This window comes from Musca vetustissima, unplaced genomic scaffold (genome assembly GCF_032173495.1).
Source record: "Musca vetustissima isolate MV318-11 ecotype Yass unplaced genomic scaffold, APGP_CSIRO_Mvet_v1 utg113892, whole genome shotgun sequence".
Taxonomy (NCBI): domain Eukaryota; kingdom Metazoa; phylum Arthropoda; class Insecta; order Diptera; family Muscidae; genus Musca; species Musca vetustissima.
This window is the reverse complement of record NW_026887076.1, coordinates 16,478-42,776: the sequence shown is the minus strand read 5'-3', so window position 1 is coordinate 42,776 and position 26,299 is coordinate 16,478. Positions and strand designations below refer to the sequence as shown.

At 35.0% G+C, this 26,299-nt stretch overlaps 1 protein-coding gene across 1 annotated transcript in view; it reads left to right on the top strand.

Moving 5' to 3' along the window:
- The window catches only part of LOC133334579 (uncharacterized), a gene marked incomplete at its 3' end in the record, with an annotated part of 63,429 nt that overhangs the window by 22,559 nt on the left and 14,571 nt on the right, over window positions 1-26,299 (top strand). Inside the window, exons 2-3 of the mRNA XM_061542892.1 lie at window positions 7,875-8,425; window positions 24,897-24,967. Of these exons, the coding sequence (XP_061398876.1) occupies window positions 7,875-8,425; window positions 24,897-24,967 (622 nt within the window). The remainder of the gene's footprint in view (window positions 1-7,874; window positions 8,426-24,896; window positions 24,968-26,299) is intronic.

Sequence of the window (26,299 nt, the reverse complement as noted above, 5' to 3'; positions counted from 1 at the left end):
CACCGAAAATTATAGGAGTTATTCTTGACCACAACTGGAAACTCATGGAAAATTTCAAAGCGATAAGTGCTATATTTCCCCCCGATAGTGTGGTTTTGTGGTTTACTAAATAATATCATGCCTATTCTCGCGATGTTCGGGCCATAATTGCGGCATCTGGAGCGACCAGAAAAACGGACATTTCATCCCCTAAATATTATCCAATCTTTACCAAAAACAATAGGGGTCTTCATTGACCAGAACCCATCCTTCATGCAAAATTTCGTGAAGATTGGTCCATAACTGTGGCCTGTATCGTGTTTACAAAATATAATGGACAGACGGACGGACACACAGGTCTAGATCGACTTAACTAGTCGTGATATGACGATCGGTATACTTGAAGGTGGGTCTCGGACCAATATTTCGCGGCGTTACAAACTTTTGGGGCTGCACAAAGCTATAATACCCTGACAACATAGTTGTGTAGGGTATACTAATATCCCGTTTATTGCATATCAGAAAAAAACTAAATTCCCTGTTTCTGAGAATATCCATGTCATCCTAATCCACACTCATCACAACACACACCATGACAGCAATAGTGAGTGTCGACCTGCATACCTTTATGTCATTGTCAATGGCGGCAGAACATAGTGTGGCTCATAACCTTAGCCCGCAAGACTATTTCGTTTTTTGGGCATTGAAAAGAAACGACAGCAAAGACAAAAATCCGAAACACAATCGTTATGGATGAGGTGTCCCCTTTAGGCTTTTTCTTCTTTTTTTTGTGAACAGCCTGAAAACATTGACAAAGTTCAAAGGAACATGGTGTATGTCATTAGTATAGTCTGTGTATTTCCAGAGATTAATTTACAACTCTTTTGTGTTTGATACATAAGGACAGGGTACGTGTGAAAAGAGGGAAAAAAAGATGTATGGCTGACGGACGGACTGACTGACTGAAAGAAAAAACCGGTTAAATGGTTTTATCTAATGCTGAAAGCTCTTTAAACACTGTTCAGAAAATGTATGTTACAAAAGAGTGCAAAAAAAAAAAAAAATAATTGCTTCTTATAAAAGATAATTATGAACATGACCAGGACATAATGTTTTTCGGAATATTGGAGATTGTAATGAATAGATATCTTCAAAGGGTGAAATCTTACATGAGCTCGGTCGTTTCTGGAAGGAATAAAAATAGAGGTATGGAAAACGTCATGCATATGCGTCATTGATCTGTACACAAGTTTCGAAATATAAATAGATATTGAAATACTTTGTGGCAAATTTTACATTCTTAAGAAAACTATGTTTCTCGACTTCTTTGAATAATTTCCTTTCATAAAATTTGCCGAACATTCTTCCCAGAATATTCTTAAAAAAGTTTTGATTTCAATTCCACTTCGTTAAATGACGTCAATCTCATCACAATATCAATCACACACACACACACATACCCAGTTTAAACATTGCCAAAGTGTTTAATTACGGCCCAACGCATTTATATTTAATTCCAACCATGAATTTGAATACAAACCCACACTGACAACCAGCCACCTATCATTATCCTGCAATGTGGTCTTCGCATTGTCAGCAACAATTTGAAAAGCGTGTTGGCGTTTTTCGTTATCAGAATTGATTTTTAAATAATTGTTTTGCTTCCGTACATTATGTATTGTTGGCAGCATCATCATCATCAGTATCGTCACTGGCGATGAATAGGCTTCATTAAAACGTGAAGAGGTCTGCAAATGATGTTTAGATCGCCAACAATTTTTTTTGGCATTTGGTTGGTATTCATTCGGTTTTATTTTCCACAGCCACTAAATAATGGATGTGATGAACAATTTGAATGATGGTTCGCTTGAAAAATGTGTAGTTATTACGGAAACCAGTATTACAGGGCAAATAAACCGGGGCTCAGCATATGTTCATTGATTGTTCGAATGCGAGGGGTTTTGTCAAAATTAACAGAAGCATAGATATTGATAGTCTCTATCATAAGGGGAAGTGCATATGAAATTTATCATTCCTTTTCAAATATCTCGGAGTATTCGATGGAAACCACATACTCGATCAGAATAAAATTCTATGGCGATTTTGCTCTGTCCACCTCTTTTCAAACAAAATGGCTGAAATTTAGTATTTTGGATTCTCGTTATGTAGAGAATGTCTCTACGAAAACTTGTCAGTATTTACCTCAGTTTCTCCTGTGCTATTTGATATTTGGGGTTCTTATTTGGTAGTAAACATTTCCATGATTAACTATTAATATTGATGTATTGGTCCATGTTTGGACATAGCCCCATATTATTACAGCGCTCCTTTTACGGAATTTTAAACGTATTTACAGCATTTTGCATCAAAAGTAGTTGTAATTTTACATTTAGAATTCTTGAAGGGTGGCAAATATCTCGACACAAAATTTGCCCATATCAGTCCTTGTTTCGACATAGTCCGGTTTCAGAATCCTTTTATATTAGGATGGGGAAAAAAGCAAACCATTATTTTTATATGAATTATAGGACTTTATTTTACATGCTTCGAAATGTCCGATTTGGGCCAAATATGCACCGATTTGTTGTCATTTTAATGATAACATCGTAATGCCTCTCTCATAGGAGCACTACTCTGTATTTGCAAAAAAAAAAAAAAAAAAAAATTGGTAATCGATTTTCACAATCCAATTTTTTATCAGTAAATAAATTTTACAATGCAAGAAGAAGATGATAATCGCTTGGTGCCAAGTCCGGATTGTATGGCGGATGCATTAAAACTTCCCAACCAAGCTCCTGAAGTTTCTGGCGAGTCACTGTAGATGTGTGTGGCCTGGTGGAACACGACACTCCTCCTGTTGGCCAAGTCTGGCCGGTTCTGGTCAATTGTAAATGGTGTAAAACAATTTTAAACAAGTGCAAATATCTATAAGTTCGACCGGGATGAACTTGGGATACCCTCCATCATCGGAATACCGACATTTAATTGAAATGAACATATAGGGAACATTCAAACATGGTTCTACCTCGATTCCTTTTGCCTTTTGGGGGGTCCTTTTTGGATGATTTTTATACCCTCCATCATGAGGACGACATTAAAAAACCAGTGAGCGGAGCACTATTGTCGGACGGGGCCGACCATATAATACCCTATGCACGTTTGTTCCTAATAGACATATTTTGGGTCCTACTTAAAATTGGACGAAACCATATGGGGGCTATATCGAAATATGGACGGATTCCAACAAAACTTGACACATTTTTGGCTAACCTATCTTAAGTACGTTGTGCAAAATTTTGTGTAAATCTGAACCGAAAATATATATGGAAGTTATATCTCAATCTGAACTGATTTTCACGGAACTTAACACACATCGTTCTAGGATTTATTTAGCACGTTATGCCAAATTTTGCAAATCGAAGGATATATAGGGACTTTGGTGTACCATTGACATATGAGGAAACTTAACACACATCATTCTAGACTCAATTCAGTACGCTATGCCAAATTTCGTGCAAATCGAAGGGTATATAGGGACTTTGGTACACAATTTACATTAAATATATGGGACTTATGCCCAAATCTGAGCCGATTTCCAAGAAATTTTACACACATCATTCTAGACCTAATTCATCACGCTATGCACCATTTACATTAAATCGGACTTTGTTTACAATTTACTTTGTTTACAATTTAACATGGGCAGACAGACGGATGGACGGACATGCATAAATCGACTCAGAAATTGATTATATGCATATTCTCAATAGGAACAATGGGTCTATCTCGATTCCTTTTGCCTGTTACAAACATATGCACAAAGGCATATGTCGGTATTCCGATGTACCACAGTGTGGTGAAGGGTATAAACATTTTCCGTTTATATCCTACGTATGGAGTTTTAAGACGATTTAGCCATCTGTGGTAATCATTTTATCTTTGGAGGATAACGAAATAAAACAAAAACTAGAACGCCAGTTTCGAGGATGAACTATATCGGCCTGCAGGCTCCTTGTAATGAAATACTTGCTAATCCCTACACGATGTAATTGCTCTCTTAATTACAGTATTTTGAGGATTTTATACACATGTCCCACCCTAACATGCGTTATCAATATCGGTCCACGTTTAGGGGTTTTGAGATTTTAGGAAAAATCTCTATTTAAAATTACTGAAATTTGTATTTGGTGTGAATTTGGTGAATCATCGGTATAGGTGCACTTTTTCGAATGTTCCATATATTTCCATTTCCAATGATTTTTTCACTTCTTTTAATTTGTTGTGAAATATTCTCACCGATGTGGTCTTAAATTTGTCATTCCGGATTCTCGTAAAGTGAAACTAATCTGTTTTCGATGTATGCCGATCTTTTGATATAATCGTATAATTTTCAATAGTTTATGTTAGTGACAACGTGGCAGTAGCTTGGTATTTCGGATTCCAGATGAATAAAAAACTTTGTTCTAGAAAATTTTCAATATAGGTTTATGTTTTCAAATATCTCGCATTTAGTGACCCGCGCATTATTTTCTCTACGTGGGAGTTCCCAGTTCATAGTTTATAATTTGTAAATAACTCATTTATATGCTTAAAGATCCCAACCCTTTGTTACGAAATTTTAAATTCACACTACATGCTGTAGTTTTATAAAAAGTTCGACCCTGCCGAATAGAACGATCCTTTAGCTTGCTAAAAAGTTAATTTTCCATTGACTTTATATGAAATACATTATCTTCTCAGATAATATAAGATCTCATACACGTACAAAAACCAAGAAATCCTGAAAATTCCATTTTCAGTGAACTTCCTCTTTTTTCCACCCCACGTATCTTCAAGACCACCGCGTTAACACACACACACACACATATACAAAGATTTTCTGTTGAAATAGCAATTAGCAGACAATTTTCCCGCTCGAAAATTTTGAAACCTACTCCAACCACCCCATCCCATTGATTTGTTAGACAAAATTGATGATTACGCAAATCATTACCGCTAACTAAATATTCATGAACAGAAACCTCGAGTACTATTTAGATTTGGTCGATGGAGGGTGGTTTTATTTATATTGGGCTTTATTATGAATATTTTAATTGCATGTGTATGGGTGTATGTAGTTAAATGTTATATTTATTTTCGTTGGTGCCAAAATGAATAAATAAATGGAAAGTTTTGAATTCTGAACAAATAAGTGATTTGAAAGGACAATTGATGGAAAATTGGCTAGAGTTTAATGAGAACTTTTTTGGGAAGGTTGGACGTTAATCGAAGAATTAAAATTTAAGAAATTTAAATGTAATTTTTTAGTAAGACCAAAAATCCCGGAGTAGAAATATATTTTAAGGATTTCTATTTCCCTTAATATATATTTCTACTCCGAGATTTTGACACTGAGAACAACAAAGTGTTGAATCAGTGTGAAGAGGTTTATTTTGAGCAATTAACGAATTTTGTCAAGCTAAAGGTTTTTTACTATATTCGACCGAGGAGATTTCAATTGACTTGTCATAGGATTTGTTGAATGGCATTAAGTCTAGACATCTTTGTTCCCACTGTTCCACAGGGAGGTGTGACCACTTTCCCTTCCTGTATGATCTCCTTAAAAACTCCTTTTGTCTCTCATAGGCTGTAATTTAGGTTTGTGTACTTAAAACATCTCTGTTCCACCCCCTTGACTTCCATTCGCATGTAAATATAAATATTCCTTAAATTACGCTCTTAATTTATTACTTAAAATTAATGCTTACAAATTCCCCTTAGACAAGTAATCAAAAACCGGACTATTGCCATTGAAGCGACAATTTGTTATTAGCCTTTAGGCAATCGTAGGAGACACTTGTGTAAAAGTTCTTTTTTTATCTTTTTGTGTGTTTTTGAGAAAAGAAATTTTAATTAAAACATTATTGCCTTGAAGTAAAATTCAGCATTTCATTTTTGTTTCATATTGTGGTTATTATTTTATTGGCATAATTTTGGTTCTGAAAAAAACGAAACTTTTTATTAGACATATACGATTATGTGAAACTTTCCAGACTTTACAATTGTGAGGGGATACAACATTTAAAATTATTCATTGATACAGGGGAGGAAGATATTTTATGCAGATTTATGGCCGAAGGCAAGAGAGAGAGGAATTTTATTTTTATGTGGGTTCTACACTAATTAAATCCTTAAATAATTGTGATGTTGATAGCAGTCAATCTGTGCAAAATTTCAACAAGTCGCACAATTTTTTTTTCACAATTTTTTTATACACTTCACCACTGTTGTGGTACAGGGTATTATGTCTTTGTGCATATGTTTGTAACAGGCAAAAGAAAACGAGATAGACACAATGTTCCTTTTGAGAATATGCATAGAATCACTTTCTGAGTCGATTTATGCATGTCCGTCCGTCCGTCCGTCCGTCTGTCGATGTTAAATTGTAAACAAAGTACAGGTCGCGTTTATACTCCGAACCCTATTGAAATTGGGAAAAATCGGTTCAGATTTAGATATAGCTCCCATATATATTTGCGGCTGATTTTAGGTAAATGGTGCACCATAGTCCCTCTATATCTTTCAATTTGCAAGAAATTTGGCACAGAGTACTGAATTAGGTCCAGAATGGTGTGTGCCAAGTTTCGAGAAAATCGGTTCAGATTTAAATATAGCTCCCATATATAGTTTCTTCCGATTTAAGGTAAATGGTGCACCAAAGTCCCTACATATAATTCGATTTGCATGATATTTGGCATACAGTACTGAATTAAGGGCAGACTGATGTGTGCCAAGTTTTGAGAAAATCGGTTCAGATTTAGATATAGCTCCCATATATAGTTTCGTCCGATTTAAGGTAAATGTTACCCCAAAGTCCCTATATATCATTCTCTTTGCACGAAATTTGGCATAGAGTACTGAATTAGGTCCAGAAAGATGTGTGCTAAGTTACGTGGAAATCGGTTCAGATTTAGATATAGCTCCCATATATATTTTCGTCCAAAGTCCCTATATATCTTTCGATTTGCACGAAATTTGGCATAGGGTGCTGAATTAGGACCAGAATAATGTGTGCTAAATCGATTCATATTTCAAAAAAATATGAAAATCGGTTCATATTTCAATATAGCTCCAATATATATTTTCGTCCGATTTAATGTAAATTGTGCACTAAAGAACCAGATATTGGCCGACCCGCACACAATTTTGTACAATATACTGAAGTAACTATAACCTTTCGTGTGTCAAGTTTTATTGAAATTGGTTCAAATTTACATATAGCTCCTATATATGCTTTCGTCCGATTTTAAGTAAATGGTCTACAAAAGACCCATAGCTAGGCCAATTGGCAAAACGTACTGAAATTAATATAAATTAATCTCGGGCAGGTTTCCTTGAAATCGGTTCAGATTTAGATATAGCATAGCTTCCATATATAATTTCGACCTATTCATATCATATAGTCTAAGTTAAAAATTCTCGACATTTGTACATTTCATGCAGGAGGTACACAAAGGTTGGATCGATGGGACTTTAACTTTAGTGTAGTAAAAAATCAATATTTAAAGTTTTGTTACACCAACATATTGTACTCTAATTTGTACATGAATACTTTTATGTGGGATCTGCAAGAAATTCCTTCGTTCAGTATTTTACCCAATAATTTTCATTAAAAACTAATTTAAGAAAAATAATTTTTAATGAAACAACTTTTTTGTTAATAAAAATATTTCATATTTTCTTTTCTTTCTCTTTTCGGTATTCTTCGATTACTGTTTGGATGGACGATTCTTCACCAATTGCCGTATTTTTGGAACATGACAACCATCATTGACATGAATTTTTCTTGTCTTTTGAAATACGTCTGGGCCATGTTGTCATTTTGTTTTGTGACAAATATTTCATAACCTATACAGCCACAAGTCAAGCCGATGTCATCAGAAAATTTGTTATAGCCTCAGCGCCGCAAGAATATACAAGTAATAGTGGCGGTGGTGGGAGCGGAAATGGCTTTGGCAGCACCAGTGAAAGTAGTAGTAGCAGCAGCAACAGTGGAGGCAGCAATTTTATTATCAGCAGTAGCAATGGAGGTGGTGGTAATGGTGGTAGTATAAGCATTAATAGTAATAGTAAATTAGCATCTTCTTCTTCTTCTTTGTCGTCCTCGTTGTCTTCATCGTTATCATCATCATCGTCGTCGTCCTCGTCACCCTCAACGTCCTCGTTAACGTCATCTTATTCTTCGTCGTCGGTGTCATCATTATTGTCTCCAGCCTCGGTAGCGGCATCATTTACACCATCCGCCGCATCATCAGCGCTGGCATCCTTGGTACAGGCGGAGGCGCCGTCATTAGAAACATTTGTGTCAGCAGCATCTACATCAGCATTTGTGGAACCATATTTGGATGGTTATGCCACGACAAATGTCACGGCACAAATTGGTACACACGCATATCTGCCATGTCGGGTAAGTGTTTGTAATTTTCGTAGCTATTGTTGTTGGCTTTCTTTTGTTATTTCAAAATGTTGTTGTTGTTTTTTTGGTTTTTGTTCCTATTTGCCAGTTTCATATTCTTTGCGTTGTTGTTTTTTTTTAAGTTTCATACATTTTGAACTTTATGCTATAAATTTTACTTTTAGTTTTCTTGTGAGGCTCTGCATGATTTTTTTTCTTTTTTTTTTTTTTTTTTTGTTTAACCCATTGTGAGTTGCTTAAAAAAGTAAAAGTTATTCGATATTGAAAATACTTTAACGTTAAAATCAGTCATAAACTTTGAGGGTATACACATTTTAAATACTTTTCATTTTAAATACCGCGTTACACCTACGTGTGCTAAAGACATAATGCAGTGATCACTTTTTCAACTTCAAAAAATTTTTAAAGGAAATCAAAAACATCAGCTTGGGGTGGGGCATGAATAATCAATAACGAAAGTTGTTAAGTCAGACGGGACCGACTATAGGATACCCTTCGCCACTTTGGGTATATTTAACAGATGGAATCCTAACAGACGTCGCGTTTTTGAAGGACCATTAACATGAAATTAAACATGTCATTCTGCAATCTATACCAAATTTTGGGGTCAAAATTATGTAAATAAATGGGTCAATGGGTCAAAAGTATGAAAATAAATTTAAAGTGAAATAACGACACCTAAACCGGTTTCATCGAAACTTGTCACATATTAGTTTACTCTTATTTCACCATTTACATAAAATCAGACGAAAATATATATGGGAGCTATATCTAAATCTGCTCCGATTTTCACGAGATTTAACACACATCGCTCTATACTTAATTCAGTACGCTGTGCCAAATTTCGTGCAAATCGAAGGATATATAGGGGCTTTGGTGCACCATTTACCTTAAATCGGACAAAGACATGTATATGGAAGCTATATCTAAATCTGATCCGATTTTCTTGAATTTCAATTGGGTTTGTCCATGGGCCAAATAAATGAGCTGTGCCAAATTTCATCCAATTCCAATCAAAAATGTGACCTGTACTTTATTTACAATTTAACATGGACATATAGACGGATGGACGGACGGTCATGTATAAATCGTTTAAAAAATGATTCTATGTAAAAGGAACCCTGTGTCGATTTCGTTTCATTTTGCCTGTTACAAACATATGCACAAAGATATAATACCCTGTATCACAGTGTGGTGAAGAGTATAGAAATAATTGGGTGTCATGGCTGTACGGCGGGTAACCCATTTATTCCGCCTCTGGCTTAACCCGATGTGTTCGCTCGCATTGTCATGGTGTACAAAATTCGTATTTTCTTGTAGATTTTTCGAATATCTTGAACTCTTAATTTAATTCAGAATAAATTAATCATTTTACGTTTCTTACCATCGGCGGGAACAATCCATTTGCCTCGAAATGTTTTCTTCACGAGAAACTTTCGCTGGATTTGCATAGAATTGTCTTCTGATCGCAGGCCCAAAAATATCCAATATTTTAGGGTTTTTGAGCGCACTTTTCAACAGAACCAGCTGAATTTTTTTTACATCGGGTTCTTATTGGTAACCGAATTCCTTTAGTGCTTTTATTTCCTATTCTCCACACTAAAAATGATCAAATTTATGGCGCCTTGAGGGTTTCGAGCGCGTTTTCAACTTTCCTTTTGAAAATTGCATAGAATCATTTTCTGAGTCGATTCATTCATGTCCCCCCGTCTGACCATCTGTTGATATTAAATTGTAAACAAAGAACAGTTTGTTTTATGATCCGAATTGGATGAAATTTTGTATAGCTCATTTACTTGGCCCACAGACGAACACTATTAGAAAAAATCGCTTCAGATTTAGATATAGTTCCCATATATATTTTTTGTTCAATTTAGTGTAAGTTGCACACCTAGGTCCCTATATACATATTTCGATTTGCACGAAATATGGCACTGCGTATTGAATTAAGTATAGAATGATGTGTGTTAGGTTTCGTGAAAATCGGTTTAAATTTTGATATACCTCCCATATACATGTTCTTGCCATGCTATTTTGTTTTTTTATTGGCCAATGATTACCAAAATTACCAAATATGTAAATTAAGGACCGTAGTATCTAAAAACGTAAAGAACTTTAAAACATGCTACACACATGCTGTGTGGTGTGGCACATTTTCCCTTTATTATTTTTCATAATACCATTCCATTTTGAAATTCAAGAAATATTTGTTTGGTAGAATGGTAGTAGCTCTTGCCAAGCTACGTTATTTTCTTATTCATGTTTACAATTGTTATTATTACAGTTGTTGTTTTTGTTATTTTTGGGCAAGGATAACAGTGCAAAATTATTATTATTATTCCAACATCAAATTTCTCGACAAGCAATCTACATCACTGCCACCAATACCACTGCCACAACACCATCAGTCTTAATCAATTTTCCACACAATATTGAGGCACACGTTGTGTGTACAAAAGCGAGCGTGCTGGTATTTATTTTATATTTGTCATAATTATTTTTTAATATTAAACCATTAATTTTTATTTAATTGTATTTATGATTGTTGTTAACTGCGTGCGTTTCTACTTCCCTCCCCCGTTCTTCTCACCCACTTCACTACCAAATTGTTTGTGTATATTGCCAGTTATTACTTTGCTACTTGGTGTTCCTTGGCGTTGTCGCGTCTGTTTTGTGGAAACTCTAGACGAAGGGGGAGTAGGCACCAGGAGGTGTCGACATTTTCGGCTCACAACAATCACGTTATGACTTTTGACAATAAGCCACAGAAAAATAGAAAAATCATTAATTATGAAAACACTATGACTCGATGGTTTGTAGGATAATGTCATTTCATTTGTCATATTATATCAGGTGGTGGCGGTAGTGTGGCTGTAGTTGTAGTAGTGGTAAACAACAAAGAATAAACGTATTAATACAATGTCTCAAATTAGCAGGTGCGTGAATTTTGTATTCCTAGAGCCCTTAATTGTATTTTAATTGGCCACAAAAATATTGCCGAAGTTGTGGAATGACATTGACGTCTAACATTTTGGAAGGTGTAAATTGGTTGATGTAATGATAGGCAGTTTGAATGAAATACATTTCAGTTTTTTTGGGGGTGTAATGTATAGTCTATGGAGGAGGGAATACTTATAAAGCATTTTCCTATATTATAATTCACACTCATTAAAAAAGATTCTGGAAACTGTTGCCACATCAAAGAAATTTTGTATCCTGTAATGATCCAGGCTTCTGTTATACCTAGGTAAAATACTGTATTAAAGATCCAAACTTCAGCCAGACATAGTACACATATTTAAAACAATACAAACTTCTGTTAGTCCCTGAAAAAGTATTCTTCAATCATTTAAAACCCTGTATTAAATTTCTGAAAGAGGTTCTATCTTTTAATGTAGAAACTATGAGATTTGAAATTGGCTGCTAGGAGGTTGCTTATGATCTCTGCTTATTAAGTATGTCATTAGTGACACTTTAAAACTAAGAAGTTTAATGTGCCGAAAGTTATGTGGGTCCATTGTATGGGCTTTAAATTACAAGGACTTTTATAAAAAATTTTCTGGGAAGAAGTTTTTTGACCAAGAATCCGCAATGGTAATTCGGTGGAAAATCCGACTAAAAAACAGTAAGGATAGTAGTAAAGTCGGACTGGGCCGACTATATGATACCCTTCACCACTTTGGGTATGTATCCTAACAGACGACGTCTTTTTGTTATATATCTATATCAGAACCGATTTCAGGGAAACTTGCCAGAGACTAATTTATATTACATCAGTACGTTGTGTCAATCGGCCTAGATAAGGAAATTCGTGCAAATCGAAAGATATATAAGCACTTTGGTGCACCAATTACATAAAATCGAACGAAAATATATATGGGAGCTATATCTAAATCTGAACCGATTTTTATGAAACTTATCACACGTCATTCTAGCCCTAATTCAGTACGCTATGACAAATTTCGTACAAATCGAATAATTTTCTGACACTTTGGTGCACCAATTACCTAAAATCGGATGAAAATATATATGGGAGCTATATCTAAATCTGAACCGATTTCCATGAAACTTAACACACATCATTCTAGACTTAATTTTGTACCCCATGCACAATTTCGAGCAAAACAAAAGATATATAGGGTCTTTGGTGCACCATTTACCTTAAATCGGATGACAATATATATGAGAGCTATATCTAAATCTGAACCGACATCATTCTCCATCTTATTCATTACTCCGTGCCAAATTTCGTGCAAATTAAAAGGTTTCCAGAGAATTTAGTGGACTATTTACCTAAAATCGGGCGAAGCTATATGTGGGAGCTATATCTAAATCCGAACCGATTTTCTCGAAACTTTGTACATATCATTCTAATTTAGTACGCTGTGCCAAATTTCGTGCAAATCGAAAGATATATAGGGACTTTGGTACACAATTTACCTTAAATCGGACGAAGATATATATGGGAGATATATCTAAATCTGAACTGACTTTACCGGAACGTGGCAGGCATCGGTCTAAACCTCTTTTCAAATTTCGTGCAAGTCAAAGGATTTCCAGGGACTTTGGTAGATTATTTACCTAAAATGGGGCGATTCTATATATGAGAGCTATATCTAAATCTGAACCAATTTTCTCATAATTTTTCACACATCATTCTAGACTTAATTGAGTCCGTTATGCCAAAATTCGTGCAATTAAAGAGATTTCCAGGGACTTTAGTGGACTATTTTCCTAAAATCGCGCGAAGCTTTATATGGGAGCTATATCTAAACCGATTTTCTAGAAAGTTTGCACACATCATTCGCGACCTTATTCATTACGCTGTGCCAAATTTCGTGCAAATCGAAAGATATATAGGGACTTTGGTGCCCCATTTACCTTAAATCGGACGAAAATATATTTATGGGAGCTATATGTAAATCTGAACCGATTTTTTTCCAATTTCAATAGGGTTCGTCCTTGGGCCAAACAAATGAGCTGTGCCAAATTTCATCCAATTCGGATCATAAATGCGACCTGTACTTTGTTTACAATTTAACATGGACAGACGGACGGACAGGCGGACGGAGATGCATAAATCGACTCAGAAAGAGATTCTATGCATATTCTCAAAAGGAACCATGGGTCTATCTCGAATATTTTTGCCTGTGACAAACATATGCACATAGATATAATACACTGTACCACAGTGTGGTGAAGGGTATAACAAGCAAGGAAATTTTGAAAGTTGGACGCGGCCGATTGTATGATACCCTTCACCACTTTGTATGCATACAAGAGATGCCAATATGTACAATATCCTGTAGATAGAACGGACATAGCATCTTTAGAGAACGATTAGAATGAAATCGGGTGAAATAAAATTAGTGATCTACATTGACATTTGAACCAATAAATAACCATAAACATACCATTCTGAGTCGGGCAGGTGTCATATCTACATTTGAACGCCATTGCAAGAAAATATATGGGAGATATATCTGAATCTGACCCGATTAAAAAAAAAATCGCATACGTCTATCTATCTCGCTCAGTACGCTGTGTAGAATTTTGTCTCAATCGGACAAATATTGTCAGTTTCCTGCACAATTTACTTAAAATCGGACAAAATTGTATGGGAGCTATATCTAAAACTAAACCGATCCGAACAAAACTTCACAGTCATATTGGTGGTAATATGCGGCTAGAAATTTCAAAATTCTGAAACTGGTCTTAAGTTCTTTTATATATGTGGGCAAAAAAATTGGACATACGATGAAATAGTTTACATAAAAGTTTCTTGACCTCCAAAAAATCGAAATGCCAAATTGCGGTCTCATCGTTAGTACAATTAGGCTAAAACCTTCAAAATATCGAAATAGGGCTGTGTGTATGTTTAACGATTGCCGAATAACTTTCAATTCTGTTGGAATGTGTGGCTAAAACCTTCAAAATACTAAAAATCGAGCGTTACCCTCATAAGCGAGCTATCCCAATAACTGGACCAACGTATTCCATTTGTAATATAAAAAAAAATATAAAAATTTTCCATCTGACTTTTGTAGTCCTAACTTCGAAATGAATTGATATTCTCAGAAAATATTCAATATTAATTATTATTTTCATTTAACACACGTCCATAAATATTTCAATCTTCGCCGACAACCAAAAATTCCCCATGGAATTATATTTATTGGTTTTCTCACATTAATAAAACCTTTATTTATTATTTTGTTGTCTTTCATCCTTTTTTTTTTTTTTGCTTTGCCTCCGTTTGTTTATTTTCCTTGGGGTCATAAACAGTTTGCCTTCCTTTTCATTTCATTTCCAACACACGAGAAAATTTAAGGTATGAGTTTGGAATAAAATTAACCATAAAGAAAGCAAAGAATAGAATTTTTGTTATGACCAGTCATAATGTTCTTGGTCACTTGAAGAAAGTCTATTAAAAATTAGTTATGGAATACAAACAAACAATCACAAGGACAAAAGCAGGACATGGTGACTTGTTTACGTATGTATATATGTTTCAAAAGGTAAGGGGAAGAGATGTTTTCCTTAGGTGAACAACATACCCTGATGACTAAGAACAACAACAATTTGTATAGGCCTCCATTAACTTCTTGGGGTGGCAATGGTGTAAATAATAAAGAAAAAATATTGAACATTGTGATAAACACAAAAATAAAATTTCATAATTTTTATGACAAACATTAAATTATTTACAAGGTTATATTTTATATGTTTACATAGCCATTGTTGTTGCCTTTTGGGGTTTTACATTTAAAAGCACAATTATGCCTGAATTAAAGTTGGATTTTATTGAGGCCAAATTTAATATTACGCTAGCTATGGGTCATGTTATTAATCGATTTTAATGGACATGTTCCATTTTAAAATAATGAACTAGCAACACTTTTTGATTGTTGGTGTTCTTTTTGGTTTTGTAAGGGACGAAAATGTAATAAAATTCGAGCGAAACAAATTGGCTATTGTCGCCATGACGACAATCGTTTTTTATGATATACTTTTATATTTTTAGGTCAAAATCGGTATTGTGCGCAAGGGGAAAGTGTAGCGGAGGAGGACTGGAAAGCACAGAGAGCAATGTGTCTATTTTTTTTCGTAGAAAAAGGACAAAGGACTGAATGTTAACTATTTCATAATTCAATTATAGAATATTCTATATAAGAAATAAATTATACTATATTAACTTTAAACAATATTGATTTTGAAAAACAAAATTGAAGGAAAGGCAGTAGATTGCACATTTCGTAAACTTCGACAATAGCTTTATTTAAAAAAAAAAATCAAAAATCTATGCTTCTCTTACCTCCTTCTCTAAGTCCCTGCAAAATATCCTTAAAAAGCCCCAAAAATTACTCTTTAAAAAAAAATCAACGCTAGTTTTAGCCCCAAAATTTTCTTTAAAAAATGCAGGCTTGTCTTAGCCCCAAAAATTATTCTTTATAAAATCCTGGCTGGTCTTAGCACCCAAAAATTATTATTTAAGAAAACTATGCTTCTCTTAGCCCCAAAAATTATTCTTCAAACCAGTAAGGAAAGTAGTAAAGCCGGACGGGGTCTACTATATGATACCCTTCACCACTATGGGTATAGTAAACAGGACTACTAACATGAAATTGGAGAAAAAAAATATGTGATATTTATCTAAATGTGAATCTACCTAGATCTATCCAACAAACGAGTGACATGTTTATTCGTTTGTTACAATGGGACAAAAGCATGTAAATCGACTTCAAACAAATATAAATAGGTCATCCGTTGGCCTATGTTTGTACTTGTCCCTATCAGCCTATTGGTTTCTTGATGCGTCAATTACTCAAAAAATAATAAAGGAGAGGGATAATAAAAGGGAGCTATATGTAAATCTCAGCCGTTTTCACGAAATTTGGCACACATCATTCTGGATTAAATTTCCATTAAATCGGACGAAAATATATATGGGAACTTTATCTAAACCTTGATATCACTCTAGGCTCAACTCAGTACGTTATGCCAAAGTTCGTGCAAATCGAAAGATATATACGGACTTTGGTTCACCATTTACCTAAAACGAAAATACATATGGAAGCTATATCCAAATCTGAACCGATTTTCAGGAAAATTGACACACATCATTCTAGACCTAATTCATGATGCTGTGCAAAATTTCGTGCAAATCGAAGGATATATAGGGACTTGGGTGCACTATTAATTTAAATCGGACGAAAATATATATGGGAGCTATATCCAAATCTGAACCGATTTTAACGAAACTTAACACACATCATTCTAGACCTAATTCATTACGCTGTGCCAAATTTCGTGCAAATCGAAAGATATATAGGGACTTTGGTCCACCATTTACCTTAAATCGGACGAAAATATATATGGGAGCTATATCTAAATCTGAACCGATTTTCAGGAAACGATTTTTCCCAATTTCAATAGGGACTATATAGGGACTTTGGTGCACCATTTACATTAAATTGGACGAAGATATATATGGGAGCTATATCTAAATCTGCACTGATTTTCAGGAAACTTAACACACATCATTCCAAGCCTAATTCATTACGCTGTGCCAAATTTCGTGAAAATCGAAAATATATATGGGAGCTATATCTAAACCTGAACCGATTTTTCCCAATTTCAATAGGGTTCGTCCTTGGGCCAAATAAGTGACCTATGCAAAATTTCATTCAAATCGGGTATTAAATGCGATCGGACAGACGGACGGACGGACAGACGGACATGGGTAAATCGACTCAGAAAGTGATTCTAAGCATATTCTCAAAAGGAACTATGTGTCTATCTCGTTTCCTTTTGCCTGTTACAAACATATGCACAAAGACATAATACCCAGTACCACAGCGTGGTGAAGGGTATAAAAACGTGTCTGAAATCTTCAACAATATCAAAATTTTCAACATTCCGATATGTAGGGTTTATCCTGAAATTTGGGTCAATATTGAGACTTTGTTAGAGGGAGAGATTTTTTTTCATAGGGAGATACTCATATAATATTTACATTTCAAATAATACAATTTGGGAGGTAATGTTCTGTGGAGGCTGGTCTTCAACGTAAACCAGATTTGGTATACAAATTTGAGAAAGATTTTCTGGACTTCAACTCATTTCTGAGAGATTTCCTGACCTCCATCGTGTCTATGAAAGACTGCATGGGGTTCTTTTCATCTATGGCATTCAGTTCGTCTATTATACATTCTATTCTATTCTATAAAAACCCCATGGCCTTAAGTTCGTTTATGTAAGAGTTTCTGCAGTTTTTTCAGCTTTAAAGGGATTTTAATTTTTCAAGATTTTCAATGGGTTGGTAAATCAATACCAATGCTTGTTAGGGTTTGTAACTTTGTACATATATATTTGAAAATTTAAAAGAGAGGAAACATTATTTACAAAAACAAATTGTAATTATTTTGTTGTTGTTTTTTGTAATTAAAGAGAAAGTTAAAAAATAAGGAAGATCTTCACCGATCGGCTTTATCCTAGTTCCTACGATAGCTATACATTCACAGAGAAACGTGTAAAAATTTGAAATCGATTGGGTTATTAGCTTTTGAGTTATCGTGCCCGCCATTCACAAAAGAGAAAAACGCGTTTAAAGTTTGAGAAGCCCTTTGGCCGTCACTTGATGCTATATCTTCAAGAGTTCTTGAGATTTTCACTTGAAATTTTGTAGGGACATTCTTGAATTAGTGTAGATTCGAAATAAATCAAAAAATTTTTGATACCGAGAATGGGGAGTCCCCTTAAATGAAGCATTCCTTAGCGTTCAGCTCGTCTATGAAGGACTCCCTGGTCTTCTGCTAGTCTATGAAAGACTCACTGGCCTTCAGCTCGTCTAAGAAAGACATCCGGAACTTCTTTAGGTCTTTTAAAGACACCCTGGTCTTCAGTTACTCTATAAAAAGCACCCGGCCTTCAATTCGTTTATGATCAAATGTTAATGCTTCAATTTGTCTATGAAAGAATCCCTGGCTTTTAATCTGTCTATTAAAAACCTCCTGACTTTTAGAATGTCTATAAAAGATCTGTAGCTCGTCAATGGCTTAAGAAAGATTTAGGCCGAACTATGATTGATGTTGAATCACTATTTTTAAAAAAATCGTACTTAGAATGTTTAAAATTAGTCCTTCTAAAAATCAACACTGCTTGCCCTTTACAAATTTAAATCTATTTCCCTCTTAGAAATACAGGCATACTACAATTTGTATGGCAATTAAATGTAATTTGATACCAGCATGACATTTTATTTCCGCTGAAATAGACGTTTCTACAACTCTCTGGTAATGTTGCAATTCAATTTTCGTTTACACTCTTTCACCAGCATCATTTAATGCAACCGCAAAATGAACACCAATACTATTTAGTGGCTGGAAATTTTGTTGACTTGAATCAGACTCGCAGCTCCACTCCACCCCTCCCGTACAATAATTTCATGCAAAGTTGTAATGAAATCTATAACCAATGTTTATTAAACTCAAATGTTTCCAAATCACACATAAAGAGAGAGAGGGAATAAGAGTTTATAATGAAAACGAGCACTAGTAGTCGAAGCATAGATTGAATTTCAGGAATTCATTATAGGTATGAATGAACTACATCGAGTATGTTTGGTATTCAAAATATGCATACGCACACCATAGCCATATATTTATGGGATTTAGTCTCAAAATACATACATCGACCCATCCATCCATTCATTCGTCCACCGTGGAATTGTGTGGAAAGATGTGTAGTGTGTATGCGGCTAGTGGTTTTGAGAGTACCAACAATAGTCCATTAGTTAAGTACATTAAAACACAGTTAGTTGTGTTCCATAGTGTGATGTTAGATATGCCAGTGCGTGTATGTGTGCATGTATACATTCCATAATAATTACTTTGAAAATTGTTGCAATTATCGCGAGTGTATGCGTGTTATTCAATCAATTCAGTTGCCGGTTTCGTGGGAAATAAAATTGAATGTTTTATTTAGAAAAATCAATATGATGTACTTTAATAAGCGTCATCGCAACGACCAAACTATGAAATATGAAATCACGATATATTTTATAAAGCACTGAAATTTTGCGCTTAGCTTGATACTACTCCTATAGCCTCTACATAAAATTATCCCCAATATTGTATTTGTATGTATTTTTGGGATTTTGAGAACATTTTTCAACAGAACTGGCTGGATTATTTGGTAGCATAACTTATAAAAATAGACCCATGTGGTACAGGATATAATGTCTTTGAGCATATGTTTACAACAGGCAAAATGAAACGAGATAGACACATGGTGCCATTCAAGAATATGCAGAGAATCACTTTCTGAGTCGATTTATGCATGTCCGTCCGTCTGTCTGTATGCTCCGAATTAATTGAAACTTGAATAGAATGATGTGTGGCAAGTTTCGTAAAAATAGGTTCATTCGATTTGCACGAAATTTGGCATAGCGTACTTAATTAAGTCTTAAATGATTTGAGCTTAGTTTTGTGAAAATCGGTACAGATTTAGATATAGCTCACATATATTTTCGTCCGATTTTTTGTAAGAGTAGCACCAAATCCCCTTTATTTCGTATTATTTCCACGCTATGCAAGTTCAGAATTGGGTCTGGAATGATGTGCCCTATGTTTTGTGATAATCGGTTCAGATTTACATATAGGTCCCATATATTTTTATACCCTTCACCACACTGTGGTACAGGGTATTATGTCTTTGTGCATATGTTTGTAACAGGCAAAGGAAACTAGGTAGACATAGTTCCTTTTGAGAATATGCATAGAATCACTTTTTAAGTCGATTTATCTGTCTGTCTGTCCATGTTAAATTGTAAAAAAGTACAGGTCGCATTTATGATCCGATTTGGATGAAATTTGGCACAAGTCTCTTATTTGGCCCAGGGACGAACCCTATTGAAATTGTGAAAAATCGGTTCAGATTTAGATATATCTCCAATATATATATTTTCGTCCGATTTAAGGTCCCTATATATCTTTCGATTTGCACGAAATTTGGCACAGCGTATTGAATTAGGCCTAAAATGATGTGTGTTAAGTTTCCTGAAAATCGGTCGAGATTTAGATATAGCTCCCATATATAGATTCGTCCGATTTAAGGCAAATGGTGCACCAAAGTCCCTATATATCTTTAGATTTGCACGAAATTTGGCACAGCGTACTGAATTAGGTCTAGAAAGATGTGTGTTAAGTTTTATGAAAATCGATCCAGATTTAGATATAGCTCCCATATATATTTTCGTCCGATTTAATGAAAATGGTTACCAAAGTGCTCATATATAATTTGGTTTGCACGAAATTTGTCATAGCATAATGAATTAAGTGTAAAATGATGTGTGTTAAGTTTCCTGAAAATCGGTCCAGATTCAGATATAGCTCCCATATATAATTTCGTCCGATTTAATGTAAATGTTGCACCAAAGTCTCTATATATCTCTCGATTTGCACGAAATTTGGTATAGCGTAATGAATTAGTTCTAGAATAATGTGTGTTAAGTTTCTTGAAAATCAGTTCAGATTTAGATATAGCTCCTATATATTTTTTCTTCTGAATGTATATTTTTTTTGCACAATGTGCTGAATTTAGTGTAACCTACCGTGTGCTATAATAAGAATCGGTTCAGATTTGGATACAGCACCTATATATAGGTTCGTCCGATTTTAAGTAAATGGTTCAACAAAGACCCAAAGGTAGACCGATTGACACAAAATTTTGCACAACGCACTGAAGTTAATACAACCTAGCGTGTGGAAAGTTTTGAAATCGGTTCAGATTTGGATAGAGCACCTTTATATATTTTCTCCCGATTTTTAGTACATTTTCATTTTAATGGCCCTTCAAAAATTCGACGTCTGTTAGGATTTATCTGTTGAATATACCCAAAGTGGTGGAGGGTATCATATAGTCGGCCCCGTCCGACTTTACTACTTTCCTTACTGGTTTTACATCCGATTTTATGTGAATGGTGTATCATGATTTTTATATTGCATAGAGTACTGAATTTAGTCTAGAAAGTTGTGTGCTAAGTTTCGTGAAAATCGTTTGAGACTTAAGTATATTTCCCTTATATATTATCTATCGATTTTATGTAAATGATACACCAGGGACCCAGTGGTAAAGGGTATAAAATGTGTGACCCGACCTTACATATAAGCCTTATTCATTTGAGTATATATAATTTCCAGAGTTTCACCAATATTTTATTTAATTTGCTTTAAATATTACTATTATTATTTATAATGATGAAATGTTGAATATGCAACAGGATAATCAGTCATAGTATGTGTGACCTCGTGACATGTGTGTTCACAAAGGCTTTTACATGTAATCAACTATGGAAATATTTAATTACAGATACGAGAGTGCAATGGGCTTGGGGTCGTGGTGTTTCAATCTGAAAACGTAAATCCTTTTGGGGAATTTAAATACGAGAATGTGTTATAAATCAAATTATTTAATCATTCATTGTGCACAACGGACAGCAGCAACAAGAACAAAAAAAAAAAACGGTTTATTTGTATGCCAGCACAACAGTAACAATAATTGGCCCATGGCCTTTTCATAAAGCTCTGATATGGCTGGTTGTCACGGTTCCTTTGCATGTGATAGTCTTTATTTTTTTGTGTCTGTGTGTGTGTGTGGGTGGGTGCGAATGTGACGAACAACGAAACAGACAATGAAGCTACTAACTATGAAATCTTAAAATAATTATAAATGCCAGCATAATGATTATTATTATCATCATTATTTCAACTAATATATTAATAAAGGGGAAGGGGGAAAGAGCGAGGCAATTTGTATGTCTGTTATTTTAATTGGATTGTATAACGTAACGCAATGATTGCAATTAAAATTGAATTTCTTCTCGCAATGACAATTGGAAATTAAAATAACAATAGTCTCTGTGCGAACAGTAGATATCAAAGTAACGTTAATAATAATTAAGAACTAATTAAATAATTTGTATAGCTGACTCGGTTGGCATTTAACCCCTTGTGTATGTGGTGGGCAGGGTGTTATTTTCTCAAGCAATGTCACGGCTTTGTGACTAACAAAGAACTATGCCACTTAATTGGAAATCTTTTCACATTGCGGGTTGGTCTATGATGCCATCAGAAATGTTCTAAGCAAGGGGAATTGCACAATTCAGCCTCCGAAAATTCCTTTTTCACTGGTATGAACATGTCATAAAGTTAATGGAATTTATGGAAACATCATTCCATTATTTCTTCATTTGAATTGAACCACAATGAACCTCCAGGGTCAAAATTGCGTTATACATTTCATTGAGCTCGTCATATCAGTGATATTTACCATTTGTCCTTATAATTATGAAAATTGAAAACAATTTGTATTTAATGAAAGGAGAAAAATTATCAAATTTCAATTAAAAAGATAAAAATAGGATTAATTACGAGACAGACAATGGCTATTACGAGATAATGGCCGTAAGAACCGTCAACCAGGAAGCCTTTTATAGCCAGGTACTCTTTCCTATCTGATCATAGACGTGCTGAAGGCCAGGGAGTCATTTATAGCCGGATTAAAGTCCAGTAAGTCTTGTAAAGAGCGACCTAATGGCCAGGGAGTCTTTCATAGAAGAGCTGAAGGCCAGTAAATCATTTGTAGACGACCTTTAGCCCATGCAATCTTTCACACACTAGCTGAAGTTTAGAAAGATTTTCATATACTATTCGGAGACGAACTGAAGACCAGACTAGAAGGCCTGGTAATCTTTCATAGACCAACTGAAGGTCAGGAATTCGTTCATAACGGATTGAAGATCAGTGAATCTTGGAAAGGAGAGCTGATGGCTAGAGAGTCGTTTATAGGCAACCTTAAGGCCAGGCAATCTCTCGTAGACGAGTTGAAGGGGAGCTGAAGGGCAGAAGGTCTTTCATAGACAAGTTGATGACCAAAGTGCCTTTCATAGACGACATGAAGGTCAAGGAGTCACTCATTGATGAACTGAAGGCCAAGGAATCTTCTTAAGACGAACTAAAGGCCAGGCATGCTTTCATAGGCGAGCTTAAGGTCAGCAAGCTTTCATAGACTAGCTGAAAACCAGACAGTCTTTAAAAGACGAACTGAAAGCCCAGGAGGATCTCATAGACAAACTGAATGCCAGAGAGCCTTTCATAGACGACATGAAGGTCAAGGAGTCACTCATTGATGAACTGAAGGCCAAGGAGTCTTTCAAAGACAAACTGAAAGCCCAGGAGGTTCTCATAGACAAACTGAAAGCCAGAGAGTCTTTCATAGACTTCGTGAAAACCAGGAAATCTGATTTAAACGACCTGAATGCCAAGTAGGCTTTCATAGACGAGCTTACGACCAGGCAATCGCTAATAGATAAACTGAAGACCTGACACTTCTTCATACACGAACTGAAGGCCAGGGAGTCATTCTTAGACGAGTTGAAAGCCAGAGAGTCTTTTATAGACGAGCAGGAGGTCAGTGAGTATCTCGTAAAAGAGAGGCCAGTAAGAATTTTATATTAGAGCTGGAGTCGAGGCAGTCTTTATTAGACGAGCTGAACGTCAGCGAGTCTTTAATAAACGAACTGAAGATGAATGACATTTCATGGATGAGCTGATGGCCATTGAGACTTCCTAGGACTATCTAAAGGACAGGAAGTCTTTCGTACAAAAGCTGGAGGCCAGGGAGTCTTTCATGGATGGGGTGAACGCAAGGGAGTCTTTCATGAAATGACTTAAGGCTAATATATGCGCTGAAGCAAGAAGTATTTTATAGACAAGCTGAAAAAGGAACTGGCAGTCTTCAAGTAGCCTTATGTCTAGAAAGGATTTAGTCTTTAAATGGTAGCTGGAAGTTACGAAGTCCCTTACTAATGTTTTTTTTTTCAAAATTTAATACAGCTACTTTTGGCCTTAAATTTGTAAGAAAAAAAAAATGCATTTAATTAAGTATATTTTAATCTTGAGGTTAATAAAAATAATTATAATAATAAAATTGCCATTTTAGATATTAAATATTAATAAATGCCCATATCTAAGGCCTCTTTCAATCCCCATATTTATTAATTACTAATCAATTCACAGTTGTTCAACTGTCAATTTTTATGTGCTTCCATTAGAATATTTAATTATGAAATGCATTTGATTTCCTTTTCATGTTAACCTATCTACAAATATTAATTACATATTAATAACATTGAACGAATCATAACAACCACAAAAACAACAACTAACTATTTCACAATAATTATGGAATAGAACTACACTTGCACAATCCATAGCAAATACAGCACACACATGTACTTAACTGCACATACACACTCATACTGGTCATCATCATCATCATCACAACCACACATATATCATTTAGTTTATGATCTTCACATCCACTTCCTTATTTATGTCGTTACTAACTGCATTCATTTGACATCTACATTTCTTCTTATGCTTCTTCTTTTTTGTTGCAGGTGAAACAACTCGGAAATAAATCAGTTTCCTGGATACGTGTACGAGATGGCCACATACTTACTGTTGACAGGTAATTAAGAAAATTGTTGATGACATTTTACGTTGTAATGTTCGGTGAATCTTTGTACTCGTATGTTTGTATGTCAGTACTATAAGGATATTGTGTATACACACACACATACATGCTTCAGTAACCGGACATGGAGGAGTAATATATTTACTCACACACATAGCGATTTATGTTGTGTGCATTCATTCATTCGAAGAAATGGTACCATGAATTATTTCACAATGATAAGATTATTAAGGATTTTCCATGTACATTACCAATGAATTTTGACAATGTGTGGCATAAGGTGTAATTTTGGAGATTGAAGGATCAAACACAATGAAACATTGACAGTGACATCGATAAATGTGAGGAAATGAGGGGGATATTTATAGACCAGGAGAGTAAAGACTTGAGACGACCTTTGAGGATTTCAGTCGGGTCTAAGGAATTTTTCCATACACCTGCTGAACGCCAGTTTCTTGCATAGACGAATGCACAGGTGTTTATAGGCGAGCTGAAGGAAGCCTTTATAGGCGAGCTGAAGGAAGCCTTTATAGGCGACCTGAAGGGAGCCTTTATAGGCGAGCTGAAGGGAGCCTTTATAGGCGAGCTGAAGGGAGCCTTTATAGGCGAGCTGAAGGGAGCCTTTATAGGCGAGCTGAAGGGAGTCCCTATAGATGAGCTGAAGAGGTATTTTATAGACGAGCTGAAGGGAGTTTCTGTAGGCGAGTTGAAAGGATGTTTTATAGGTGATATATATATGGAACTATATCTAAATTTAAACCGATTTTTTGTCGAAACTTGGCACACATCATTATGGACCTAATTCAGTACTCTGTGACAAATTTCATGCAAACCGAAAGATATAGATGGACTTTGGTGCCCCATTTACCTTAAATCGGACGAAAATATATATGGGAGCTATATCTAAATCTGTACCGATTTTTCCCAATTTCAATAGGGTTCCAAAGGAATCATGTCTTTATCTCGTTACAAACATATGCACAAATACATAATACCCTGTTCCACAGTGTAATGATATTAAAATTTGAAGTAGTACAAATACATTGAAGCTATTTTATTATAGCATAACTTTATATGCATATCTCTTTAGGAATTCATTCGAAAGTGTTTCCCTCCCAACAGGCTCACTAAATCGTATCATAGACAAATAATTAAATTTCCAATATTTAATCAAACTTCAAGTGAAATTGATTATTTGTGTAATGCTAAGCATAACACTTTTTAAAAATCTGCACACATGAGATATTGAAAACTTTTATTCAATTTGACCACCTTTTGAGATTCGATCAATATCGATAGGTTGGTCAGAGGTGCAGGGCAAATACA